This window comes from Heterocephalus glaber, unplaced genomic scaffold, assembly GCF_053883595.1.
Source record: "Heterocephalus glaber isolate CG9 unplaced genomic scaffold, H.glaber_assembly_v1.0 deba00001673, whole genome shotgun sequence".
In the NCBI taxonomy this organism is placed as follows: Eukaryota; Metazoa; Chordata; class Mammalia; order Rodentia; family Bathyergidae; genus Heterocephalus; species Heterocephalus glaber.
The window spans coordinates 10,707,237-10,721,115 of record NW_028258410.1 but is presented as its reverse complement, the minus strand read 5'-3'; the positions used below and the strand labels follow the sequence as shown (position 1 = coordinate 10,721,115).

Below are 13,879 nucleotides of genomic sequence, written 5' to 3'. Positions count from 1 at the left end.
TTTTAAAGCTCTTAGTAGCTTTAAGAGCCCAAAACCTGAAAATTAGGAAATAATTCTAAGCTCTTATACTACATTTTAGCACTTCATGTCAAGTTTTAAAAGTCATTATTTTTAGTCATGAGTTTCTTGAGTGTATTAAATGTTATTCTTATGACTCTACTATAATTTCCAATAATTTATCAATACATTACTTTTATTGATTTAGCAAAGAGCTGGCCTTTCTGGGTCCTTCCCTCAAAGTTCACAGCTTTTAATTAGTAGCTTTCAAGCTAAGTTCTAGGTGGTCCTAAGAATTCAGAATGTTTTGGAATACAACAGGGACCTGACAGTCAGGAGCCCTCTGATGCTCTACTGTGTATTTCAACCAGAGAAGCTCTGTCTTTACGTTTTCAATTTGTCAGATACTTCCAGCAAATATATTTATGGAAGGCTTTTAACTATTAGAAATGTATAAATTCTTTGTCTTTTAAAAAATTTCTAGATTCCACAGGCCATAGAGATTTTCTTCTGAGAAGAATTTGTGTTTAATTTTTGATACCAACACTGAACATTCATCAGGGAACTTTCCTGAAGTTCAGCTCAAGACTACCTGCTGTGTGAGAAGAGCAGAATCACACACTCAGGTGCAATCTTGGCCACACTTACCTATAAGAGGAGTAACCAGAGGACACACTTCCTTCTTTGATGTCTGAGGAGTGTGAACTATTGGGGCCAGTTAAGGCCCAATGCAACTCTACCAGAAGAAAACTGTCATTTGCCTTTCAACCTTGTTTTACAGTTCTGCAGTGTGACAGAGGATGGGTGAAGTGCATGTGCAGGCTCACCACTCCCAGGCCTCTGACATGAGGGACATGAGATGCAGTGTCGCAGTGTCATTCAGTATTTTGTTGAAAAGACATTTTTATTCTGATCATGATTAATTGGAAAACTCTAAGTTCATGTTATATAAAATGATTTACTGTATTATACTTTTTGTTTTTTATATAATGTCTAACAAAAAATACAGCTCCAACATTTTGATTCCTGTTAATTTTGTTCTTTAATTAAATGACTTATTGCAGGAAATTAACCCAGACTTTATATTTTCTTGGGGTTGGGAATGAGTGATCTCTTATTATGAAACAAGTCAATTTTTGGTTACTTCTGAACCCAAATATGTGAACAAGAGTGCCAACATTTTGTGTGTGTAATTTTGTTAATTCATCAGTATATATGGTTTGTACCTCAGAAAATCAAAATATATTTTCTAAGTTAAATTTATGTATCAGTGAATATTGAAGACTGCATTTAATCTAGAAATAAGCAATAACATTGAAAAATTCTACCGAAATGACAATTATGCCCTTCTCGAATATTTTTAGGTCCAAATTGGGAAACATTAAAAACCCACTGTAGAAGACAAAAGTTTAGATGGATGAGGTTATAAAAAGGAGAAATTTACCCCAGCACAAACGTGAAAGTTAATCTTGGCATAAAGGAGGAAACAAGCTAAATAACAACATTCTCTGGAAAATTATTTTGCCTATTGAATAAGTGTCTACAAAAGAGATGAGCCTTCCCTCCCTCCCTCCTGGTGCACTGGTGAAGCAAGAAACACTGGTTTGAATGACTTTAGGAGCTCACAGAACAGGTGCTGAAGTCCAAGCTCTGTGCTCCTCAGCAAAGTACTTATTTTCTCTATACCATGATCATCTCTCTCAACACTGCTTCTGAGGTAAAGTAGCTAAAGTGATAGTACAGTGGCCTAGCATGTTACAGATATTCAGTATATGCTAACTACTGATATGACTGCCAGACAGCACCTGAAGCAACTGTCCTCTGAATTTTTTTAAACCACAAATGCTAAGCCCCTCATTGCTTTCCATGATCTTTCCTTTCTGCTTAAGGATGCTTGTAGATGAGGTGCCACAAAAAATGGTCAATGCTTGTGGTAGTACTTTGAAGAGACCTGTGGTCTATTCAAGGTACTGGCAAACATACTATTAATATTATGATAGAGAAATTCCAGCTCTGCCTCTTGCTGTATAACCTTATATGAATTATGAATATTTTTGAGCCCCAATTTGTGAAATGAAATATCTAAATCCTTTCTAACTTGAAGACAGTTAATTTTATAAGCTTTTAAGATGTATATATTATGTAGTTTGATTTACAAGCTATTATTTGTGGCCTGTCAACCACTAAAACACTTTTTTGTTACTTTAAGCTACATATTAGGTCCACTTTATATTGTGCTCAATTTAAAATACTGATTGCAGCCCAAATGATTTAAAACAAATTTCAACCTCCCTCACACAGAAATATCCATTCACTATGGAATGAAGAGAAAATAAGTGCTACTGTCCTAGAAGCCACCCTAGCCTTTAAAGTATAAAGAATCAGTACTGCATAGAAAAGAATCAGTCTATGGTTACAGATGACTTGTAGACAGGATTTATGTTTAGTTTTTTGCCCAAGTCCTATGACTAATAGATAATAAAATTAAAAATTAAGGTAAACTGCAGGACTAAAAAAAGGAGGGTTAGATTGCTTCAGACTCAAAGGTTCTAAGATATCCTGACTATTGAACGTTTTCATTTTAGTTCAAAGTTTTGGCAATCATACATAAACTATTACTCTAAATCATACATCCATATTTCAAATTCTTATCAGGTATTACAAGGGTTAAAGGATACATGTGAATCAAGTATATTTACTTTGTACCTAACCAAGTATCCTTAATTGTGTACTAAATAAGTATATGAGATCACTTCTCAAGTATATTTCATGTTGGAGAAACAAAAACAATTCATATATCACATGGTAATGGTAAGATATATGCGTATATAAAAATTTTCATATGCTGTATACATTTAAGGAAAAATTTATATCTAAAACTCTAAAGATTTAGAGAAAGCTACTTTGGGCTTCTGTTCAGTAACAAACAATTTAGAAAATCACCAGAATTCTTCATTACTAGTAGTATTCAATAATGAGATTTTTATGCACTGACTTTATAAATCATTTGCTCCTATTTTCACAAAACAAAATGATTGTTAAAGTAACAATATTTACTTAAAAGCAGAAAGTCATTCTGCTTTTAAGGAGTCTAAAAGATTTTATAAATAGTATTTATAAAAGGAAGATAAATTTTTTCTAGAAATATCCATTAAGTTTTAAGCTAATATAATGGAGGAATAGTGTTTCGTATGACTTATTGCAAAGTATATTTAAAAATTTTAAAGGGACTTTGAAATTTTATCACCTGAATAATTTTTGGGCAACTGAAACTAGAAAAACAAAACAAAACAAAAAATAGCTAACATCAAGTGGTCCATCTTGTGGAAATATATGGTAACTACAGGTCTATGTTCTATTTACACTGGTGATAAATTGAAATTTTTAGCTATATATCTATAGTTCAACAGCAATTTCAAGTCCAGAAATACAAAATCCCAATTGAACTGTTAAACTACATTTCTCAGTTTTTTTCAGAGACTTTTTCTAAGTTTTTCATGTGAAAACATCTCAGAAGATATATTCACAAGCCAATGAACTTAAAACAAGTTGAATATATAAAAATATTTTCAAAAAGCAAATTAGTTATAAATTATACCTGTTTATTCCTGTTTTTTGGATATCAGGAATATACGATTAGTTCATATTCAGACAAAACATATTAGAACAATCAGTGGAAAAGCTACCAGTTTATCAACCACACTTCTATGAAAATAGAGCGGTATTTTAAGAGTAATAAAAAACCACCATTTTGAAGTATTTAAAACTCAATTGTAAATTACCTTAAAATGTAAAGAGAGAAATTCTGAAAATCACATTTTTTGATAATAAGCAACGGGAGAGAACTCTGCATATGATAAATATGTTAAAATTTTATATTCAGAGTTGCCAATATGCTATTATATATTAATATATGCATAAGTTTCTAGTTATGCAATTTATTATTCTTTTTCAAGGATACACATACTGAATACATTACTAAAATTCAGGTACATGCCCCAAACACTGGTCTACACCATCATTTATTGGCCTGCTTTCCATCTAGCCTACTATCGGTTATAATCGAGTTGCCTGGTGTGGAATAAAACATAGTCTCAAAACCTACTATCTTGCTCCAATTTTATATTCCACATCAGATTTGTGTTATTTCTTGATATATTATTTTGCTCTAAATTCTACTTCTTTATTCATAGTGTTTTCCATGCATACTTCAACTTTTGACTAGATATATTAAGAAACTTAGACATAAGCATTAAATATTCATGTACAATAACTGTTAGTGATGGTGACAGAATGGCTCAAAAACTGCCTTTAGCTAATGGAACTTCACACTAGGCACTGAGTTCAAGTCAGCAGACTTTGTCACTCGACTGCATATTTGATATTGAAGGCTATGCTATATGTAAATATTACAGTTCACTATGCTTTCATAGGGTATGCTGACCTGTAAGTTGGTGCTGTCTATGGTGTCAGGATTCGGTGGCATTTAGATCATTTATGGTTAATTACTGTAGCGTTTACATTTCTACCTAGTTATAGTAATATAATATTTTTCCTTTTTCATGTCATCTTCCACGTGTACTTCTGGAACAGTTACCACTTTATAGCTCAACTTGGTTAAGAACATGTGGTAAATCTACACTAATAAGGTGTTAAACTGCAACCCAGATTAAGATACACAGGTCATTAGCTACAATGATCATTTAATTTTATGTCTGAAATAGGAAAGTCAATAATTTTAGCTATATTGTTTAATAAATATACTCATATGCCTGACAATGAAAATTAATTTCAATCACTATTTTTGTGAAATAGTAAAATGAACAGAGAAAAAATATCAGAGAGTTCTGACTTTAAAAATTTTCCCTCTAAACTTGGGGTCTACAACCAACAATTCACAAATCAAATCTAGCCAGTCTTTTTTTAAAAAAAAATTTTTTTTAAGTGGACAAGCTAAGAAGTTACATTTTAAAATGGTTATATCTGAAATAATTATGTAAATACCTACAAAATATCCTCAAATTTCCCATTTGCCCCACAAAGTCTAAAACATATACAGTATAACTCTTTTAAAACAAAGTTGTATGACTCCTACGCAAAAATTAAAAACATTTTAAATACATGTATAATAGAAAATTTTAGGTATGAATTGCACAGAACTCACATAGCTAAATTTTGTTTCTTAACAAGCTTAAAAGTTTTTAGTATCAAGCCTCTTCCAAATTTCAATACTCATTATTAACTGAGGCTGAAATTAGTTCTGACCTGTGTAAAATTCATATCAAATTTGGCAAATAAAGCCTTACAGACATTGAAGGGAAGTGTTTCATTACTGTGACAACTCACTCCTCCAAATCCCTTTTTATTTAAAATTACTGTTATTGAAGCATAAGCGAAAAGCTTTATCTATAACACTTCACTCAACACAGTATTCCTAAAAAAACACTGAATTATTTTCCTCCAGATGCTATCTTGAGATTATTTCCACAGTTTTTTACATGATGTGTTTTTGAAAAACTACTAAAACAAATTACAAATACGTCACCTTAGCAATGCAGTTTATGTACACTTTTTGCCTACACAATTCTCCCAATGATGCAATAAAACGCAAATTCATGTGATTATGAACGACTTTAAAAACATGTATCTCCTTTGCAGTTATAGTGGTGCAAGTCTGTAATCCCAGCACTCTAGGAGACTGAGGCAAAAAGATCACAAAATTTGAGCCTAGACTGGGCATCTGGGCAACTTAGTGACTTAGCAAGACTTTGTCTCAAAATACAAAATAATAAAGTGCTGGGGACATAGTTCAGTGTGAAGACCCTGAGTTCAATCCCCAGAATCACATACACAAAGTTACTTAAGGAATGCTGTTTGGATGTTCAAAGCATATAGAACAAGAGGGAATGGGATAAAAACTGCAAGATGAAAAGAGAAGTACTTGTTTTGAGAATTGAGATACTTATTGAAAGTGTCCATAAAGCATTATATATAATATTCTGATGTGGAAAGTGAGGTCAGACTTCCATACATTTGTGAATCATCAACACTAGATATGGCTATTACGTGGGACTGGATAAAATGACCCAAGGAAAAAGGAGGAGGAAAAGTGAGAGACTAGAAAGGAGGCTCACACAGAGGTAAAGAGAAGCCAGCAAAGTGTAAGAAAGAGTGACAAATGCACGTGAGCTATGAATTTTAAATGGGAAACAGCACGGAGAGGCTAAGTCAGATTTGACAATATAAACAGTGGTTTTGACAAGTTATTTCAATGAAATACTAGGGGCATAAGCTTGAACTGAGGGAATCTAAGGGCAAACAGGATGTGATTGAGTTGAGACAGTAACTAGTAAAAAGATTACAGAATTTCACAGGGAAGGCAGTAGAGAAGAACCTGATGTCAAAGAACAGCTTTATTTACTTATTCAATAAAGACAGGTTATAAAAACCAGGAGAGAAAAATCAACAATAATGGGATTCAGAGCACTAATAGGGTGACTGTCCTGAAAGAAACAAGTATGCCATTGAAAGAAAAGAGAAATCAGAAAATGTTGGTAATGATGCAGATAACATTCAATTTTAGGGTAAAGGTGAGAAAATTGTGAGGTGAAACTATCAGCTGAAAGTTAAGAATTAAGGAAAAATAGGGGCCGGGGATTTAGCTCAGTGGTTTCACCATCTGCTGCGTAAGCATAAGGACCTGAGTTCGATCCCCTGTACCAGAAAAAAAAAAAAAAAGAATTAAGGAAAAATACACTAGAAATGTAGTAAAGCCAAGGACACAGGGCAGAGTGACTGTTGAGCATGCTGAATTATGTGGCCACTAATGTAAAACTTGGTTGTATGATTTTCTCCAGTGTTGCTCAGTTTGTAAAATGAGAGTTGTGAATTATTAGGTAAGGGTGAGATGAGAAAAAAGGGTAACAATATTATTTTGGACACTGGGCTCTAGAATGAGTATGTAAGAAAAGACACTTAAGAAGGATGACAGGTAGGGAGAAGTGGAGTAAATGTCCTAGGGCTTCTCTAGAAAGCAACAGGAAGACAACAGGGTGGGTGATAAGAATGTTAGAAACTAGGAGTCAGGGGTCTGTTGGTAATAACAGTTACAGTAGAAAAGTTATAAAGGCATGAAGTATGAACTTGGGGTAGATTATACATACAATGCAGTATAGGAATAAGTATGATGTAGTAATGTAAGGGTCTTGTAAGTCTGACTGAAGATAAACTAAATAGGTAAGTCATGCATGGTTAGGTTAGTTCTCACAAGGCAACCCGGAATTGCAATTCAAGTAGTAGTGAATACCACAGTAGACTTGTAACTCGCTTGAAATAGAAACCCTACTGCCCCACCCATAAAGCTAAGCTGATGCTAATAACTGAATGAGATGACTGGTATGAAACATGAAAAGGTTTTTCCTCTTATTCTAAGAAACTATTTTTTGTAGTTTATAGTTACCACTATATTTAAATACTTGCATTATTCAAATAGTCTGCTGCCATTTAGACAATGAACATTAAGTCTGGTTGGTATTACACTTGTCTGACTGGAGAAGGATATTATTTGATTCGGTGTTCCTAAAATAGGAAAATTATGATATACAAAATAATTTCATAATATTTAATCAAGTGAAATAGCATTTATTTCAATTTTAATGTATAAAGCATATCAAATGTGTACTTATTTCATAGAATGATCCAGCAAAATATTACAATAAAAACTAGGAGCTTAAGGAGTACTTGCCAAACAGCTTGCTTATAAGCTAAAACTTGTACATTGAATTAAAATATTTTAGGCAATAACAATTTTAGGCCATTTAGTGTCTGCTAATATATCAGAGTAATAACTGAATGAATATTTCCAGAAGTGTGCTGAAAGTACTGATCTACCACTCAGGTAAACATTTTTAAATCAGGGATTTTCTCCCCCTTCTAAATGTGGCTACATTTTTATTACCTGCATATTCTGAACTATTAAGTAAATTTTAATAATATACTTTATTTCATCTAAAACTATTTAATTTTAAAATATATAATAAAATTTATTAAACTAGTTTTTAAACTAATTAATCTAATTAAACTAGTTAATCTAAGTATTACAACAAAAATAAGCCAATTCCATTTACTGGTTTCCCAAAATGTTCTATCAATGAAAGAAAGAACAGCATTGTCCAGACTAAAGTCTTTTGGGCTTGCAGTCATGTTATGGTGGTTCTATCTGATCTGTCACAAGACATGTCTGTGAATGGGAGGTCCAACAGAGGTACACTTGCCTGGGTAACATGTACTTTTTCTTTGTAGGAGTACTATTTCCTTAGTTATATACTATTTCTTTAGTGATATAGAAAAATGCATGGCAACTGATTTCACTCATCATTTCTACCATGAGCCATGAATAATGACATCAGTCCTCTGTGTACATTAAGAAGTTCCTCTTCTTGCTATGACAAGAAAAAAAATCACACTTAGCTTTTATTTTTCTCTGTAAACTGTCAAATAAAATAGAAAAAAATACCCTATTAGAGATTCATTTTAAAACAACTCCTTTTATAAAGATCCTGTGTAACACTGCTCTTTCTACCCAATCTCCCGGCTTCTACAGTATATCTAGAATTCTGTAATCATCAGTAATATTTAAGGTGATCAACTGGGAGAAGACCTGCAATGTTTTAAATTCTCACATTCATGAAATTTAAGTTTGAACTTTAGAGGAAAAGTATAAAATAAAAATAGCCTAGAAGAAAGTTTTAACAAAAATCAACAGAGTCAAAAAAGATTATTTGCTTCAAGCTACACTAGGTCAGCCACAATCTCCTGATCCCCTACTATTTCACTATAATGACATTCTATTAAAACTTTACAAGTATACTGACATATTTTGTGCACACAAAAAAAATCAATGCTGACGTATAATTTAAAACACCTTAAACCTCTGAGAAAACACAAACATGTTCACTCAAAGCAGTGCCTTTAGCTTCCTGCCCAGGTGTACTTTTCCTCCCAAAGCCAGCTGCTGGTCTACTAGGCCTCTGCAAATTCAATTATTTTTATCCTCAAGTCCACATAAATGAAATCTTTTTGTCCAAATGGACAATAATTCTTTAATAAACTATAGTGTTTCAAGGCAGTTTTGTGTTGCTATTGTGCACAGGGCTTATAAACAGCACCAAGAAGCCATTACTCCATCTAATTTTTTCAATTTGCAAATTTATATTTGTTTTTCCCCTCAAGAGACAATATTAAAATTAACCCTATTGTTCTACTTTCCATTATTACCATTTAGTTCCCAGAACTAAAGTCACTGGGCTAAAACTACCTTCTCCCAATCCAAACAGAAAAAATAAAAAGCCCCTATGAAATTCTCATTAAAAGACATAAAAGCATAATTATGCCATTTGAAAAACACACTTAGATAGATATCTTACCATTTCCAAAAGAAGCCTCTCTTGCAGCATTTTCAAATTTTCTTTCATCGAGCCCACCTGAAAATAAGTAAACATATTTCCCCCATGAAATTTATAGTTTTGACAGCAAAGACTAGTGTAACCAAAATCAATAAAGATAGGGTATAAAAAATATAAATTATACCTCTGATGTAAAAACAGTTTCTTCATGATCAGATTTATAGAAGACATTTTTATCCAATGAAGTTTTCAAAAGATGAAGCCTAACAAGTAAAATAATGAATTGCCTTTGTATTAATCAGGAATTAAAGTTAAAATGGTATTGTATAATTTTTTCAACTAATATAAACTTAACTTTATAATCTAATATTATAGATTCCAGTCATTAAGAATGGCATACTAACCTCTGCCCTTCACTTCTCTGATATTCTCTGAACTGCTGATGTATCTTTTCCCAAAAGTCCTAAATTTTAAGATACAAAAATTAAATTGTACTTTAATATGTAAAAATTAAAAACTCCCAGAATAAGTATACTGATAGATTTCTAAATTTAAATAAATGATTTGGCTACATGCTAAGAATTATTTCATGTTATACAATCTTTCATTTAAAAAAATGAAAGTAAAATTTCTTCTATATTATCAAAGATATCCATCATAAACTTGTTGGAAATTTAAATGTTTGTATGAAGCTGATTACAGTCTAACCTAAAACTGAACTGTATTATAAAGAAAAAAGTTTAAGGTTGTTTTCTCAAAGCACAAAGTAAGAACAAGTTTTTCTAAAATAGCTTTTTGAGAGTTTAAAATTATTTTACAAGCACAAACCACAAATTCCTTCTCCAAATCTTTTAAAGATTGTGAATCTTTTTCAAAATTCTCCAGCTCTTCTATGATGTTCATCTGGAATTTATCAAGTTTTTTAATCCTATTAAGAAATGAAATGAGATTACTTTTAAAAACTATAGTATCCAGAACATGTATTCATAATAAGTGAATATACAGAACTCAGAAGTTCTCAGAATAGATTACAGACCTATACTCCTGAATTTGATGGTTCATTGTTTTCACATGCTGTTGAACTGTTGTCCAAGACTGCTTAGTAAAGTAATCTGTCATTTTATGTCGGATCTGAAAAAAATACTTTTACTTAAAATACCTTTCCAAAACAACAATCTAACCAAAACTATTAAAAGCAAAGCCTTTTCCATGAAATGTAAGTGACTAAGAACTCAGAAAAGTAAAAAATTATTTAAACTGAAGGTTTTATAAACCAGCTCAGTCAGAGCAGTGTCTAATTATATCAGTAAGGCTTTGACTAAGGACTGATGTTATTAATGAGAACATCACACTTACTCTATAGTATTTACAAAAAATTGCTATTGATTATAATTTCCTTCCAGAGTACATCCTAAAAGTCATAATAACAATTATTGTTTTTACCATTTTCACAACATGTACTCACATCTACTCAGAGATGCATTAACAGAATACATAAATAAGGGCTTCACTATTGAGATTAGGCTGTCCTTGAGCAAATAAGACAAAATAAATGTATAGAAATTTAAGTCACTGCATATTTTACACCTGGTCAGAAGAAAAAGGCAAGCAAGAGATGGAGTTGAAGGAGGCTATAAAATATGTCTATTCCAGACATAGGTATAGGAAAGAAAGATAAGGATGGAAAAATTACTAATGGTTAAAAACTGTTTTCCAAATTACTTTTGCCTCAAAAACTATTACCACATAAGTACAAAGCTGGCAGAACAAAGTTGGTAGTATATTGTTATTATTTAGATCTATAAAGTCCCCCCAAAGACTCATGTAATTTGAGGTCAGGCTTTTGGAAGGTGATTTGGTTACTACTATGGTCACAGCTGAATGTGCTGTTATGAGGTGGGGCCTGGCGGGAACAGGAGAGTCCCTGCAGTGTATCTCCTTCCCCCGCTCCTCCTTTCTCTCTCTGCTTTCTGGCTGAAGCTGATGAGGTGCATAGCTTTACTCTACAAGGAGGTCTTTCCACCATTCAGTTTCTGCTTTCGAGCCAGGTAACACATGAACTCAACCTGCTAAAGTTATGAGCCAAAATAAACCTCACCTTTTTAAATTTGTAGGTGTTGGGTATTTTGTTTCAAGGAGGAAAGTGACTAGGATATGTAATAGACAATTTTATACTGCCTCTCACTAATGGCCACTTCTGTAAGATAAAAAATGTCTGAAGAAGATAAGGCATGAAAAGAAAATTGTTCAAGAATATAAAAAATCTTAGAAGAGCCCAAATGATAAAATGAAAAGGAAAATAGGACAAAAGAGAACTAGCAGAAAAATAAAGAATATGGATAATGGATAGATTTTAGAAGTCAGAGAACAGCCCATGAGAGGTTTTTCCCCCACCAGTACCAGGGATTGAACTCAGGACCTTGCATTTGCAAGGCACATCCCGTACCACTGAGCTAAATCCCCAGCCCTCATCAGAGGTTTTAAAATCTGATAATTATTCCAATTTTTCACATATGCAAAAAGTTGTATTTATGAATGGGGCTTTCGTTCCCCAAGGATACAGCAACAAACAGTCTAATATAAAGGGTAGCACAGGATCATATTGTTGAACATAAAACATAATTTAAAGAACTATAAACTCACATGAATCTTCCTTTTAAACTGGGAATTAAGCTTCTCACAAATCATGCCTACACCTGGAAGGTTATTTTTCCAGTTCTCAGGAATAAAACAATCATTTGTTGATAATGGAGATAAACTTTCAAACACTAAAAAATGAAAACAGCTAAAGTTAAAATATATATTATAAATTTAATATTGTCATTAGCCTAAGGGAAAATCTTATTTTCATATTTTATGGTTGACCTAAGGATTATAAAATCAAAAGCAGATCTCTATTTTTAAATTTAAAAATGAAATTATTCTGATTTATTAAGGAACTTTTTGACATGGCTATTAAGACAAAAACAGCAATTTTTAAATGGACCACTTAGGGACTATTTTTTAATTGCTTTTACTTACTTTCACATTATTAATACAAGCATTCAGACACACTAACACATAATTCATAACTGTAGTAAAACTAAAATGTAGCAGTAAGTGATAAAATGATGATGAGACTCCCTGAGTACATAAGACATTTCTTACAGTATTACTTATACAAAGTGAAATTTGTGATAAAGACTCATCCATGTTGAACCTCTCCAAAGTTGTCTGTAGAAAGGAATTTGTTTTGTGGATGAAGTCATTCAAAATCTAAGAAGCTACCTTCCAAATAATTGCATTTTATCACAGGCTTTTGATTTGCTTACTTTTGCGGGTGTGATGATCTGTATCTTCAGTTTTACAGAGTCTTTTGGGAAGCAAGTGTATGCTCCTTAGTTCTTCCACTTTCACTTCATTGGAATTACTTAGATTATCTTCTATATACATTCGTTTGCAACTAAGATGTTGAGTGAGGCCTTAGGAACAGTTAGGAAATAATAGTATTTTTTAATGATTTTGATTTAAATTACCTAATATTTGCTTGCTTTTTAAAGAAAAAGTCTTTCTTTGAATTAATTATCTGCATTGTTTTAAACAACTGTGCATTAAATTCTACATCCTTTTTCCTTTATATTTTGACATTAAATTGAACAATGGCTCAATTTAAAATGTAATCCTTTTGGGTGAAATTTCAGAGGGTATTTTAATGATTACTAGTATTTTTTAAAAAGCAAGATTATGACTACAAACCTGATATCTGAGTAGTGTCATGAGTCATGCCAAAGTGTATTTTCTCTCTTCCTTCACTGGACATGGATAATGAAGATGCTAAATGGCTTTCCTAAAATACGTATTGGAAATTAGAAAAAATTACTGTAAGTACTCTCAGATTAACCTTTGATCATCCATGCCTTAAGCCAGTAAATCTGAAATGCTGTCAATTCTCTTTCAGATTATTTTGTTTCTATCCCTTCTTTTTCATCTTTAACACTACCACGAATGCACTTAGATTCTACGTTAATATCAATACTACACTAATAGTTTTGGTCTGTCTCTTCTAGCTGTTGAGTTTTTCCTTGTTAGTTTTTTTTGCACTTCTGTGAGTTAAGGAACAGAGAGTTACAGAAAAAGTTTAAACTCTTTGTTTCAAAACACATTTGTTCAGCTAACCTTATGTTGTACTGTTTGAATATATAGGGTTTTTTTTACCCCATAAAAACCTTTACATAGGGTACTGTTATTTTTCTACTTACTCTGTATATACCCACCCATCCACTTAGGTCTAGCTCAAATCCCATTTCTCTCCCAGGTATAAAATTGTTAATTATACAGGTTATTAAAATATTTCTTATTGATGGGCCAATGTACTTTTATGGTTACAAGAAGCTCAACTAACCAAATTGCTACATAAGCATGAAACCAGAAAGTTCCAACTATAAATATTTAAGTGAGAGGTTCAGCAGCTGTATCTAAAGTATTTAAGACATTATTAT

The 13,879-nt window shown here is 32.2% G+C and overlaps 2 protein-coding genes across 12 annotated transcripts in view; one reads left to right on the top strand and one right to left on the bottom strand.

Moving 5' to 3' along the window:
* Phactr3 (phosphatase and actin regulator 3) overlaps positions 1 to 1,069 on the top strand; it is a 214,529-nt gene extending 213,460 nt beyond the window's left edge. For all 4 annotated transcript variants that reach the window (XM_004840977.2, XM_004840976.3, XM_087197520.1 and 1 more), the window contains one exon: positions 482 to 1,069. In XM_004840977.2, coding sequence (XP_004841034.1) covers positions 482 to 497 — 16 coding nt within the window. In that variant the 3' untranslated portion in view covers positions 498 to 1,069. The remainder of the gene's footprint in view (positions 1 to 481) is intronic.
* Sycp2 (synaptonemal complex protein 2) overlaps positions 1 to 13,879 on the bottom strand; it is a 98,845-nt gene that overhangs the window by 4,076 nt on the left and 80,890 nt on the right. For 7 of the 8 annotated variants that reach the window (XM_021255186.2, XM_087197515.1, XM_087197514.1 and 4 more), the window contains 8 exons: positions 13,137 to 13,227; positions 12,713 to 12,862; positions 12,045 to 12,169; positions 10,438 to 10,532; positions 10,230 to 10,329; positions 9,806 to 9,864; positions 9,586 to 9,664; positions 9,423 to 9,479 (listed from right to left, as the gene is read on the bottom strand). In XM_021255186.2, coding sequence (XP_021110845.2) covers positions 9,423 to 9,479; positions 9,586 to 9,664; positions 9,806 to 9,864; positions 10,230 to 10,329; positions 10,438 to 10,532; positions 12,045 to 12,169; positions 12,713 to 12,862; positions 13,137 to 13,227 — 756 coding nt within the window. Of the gene's footprint in view, positions 1 to 7,632; positions 8,439 to 9,422; positions 9,480 to 9,585; positions 9,665 to 9,805; positions 9,865 to 10,229; positions 10,330 to 10,437; positions 10,533 to 12,044; positions 12,170 to 12,712; positions 12,863 to 13,136; positions 13,228 to 13,879 lie in introns of those variants that run through there. The other variant, XM_087197513.1, reaches the window with a different exon arrangement.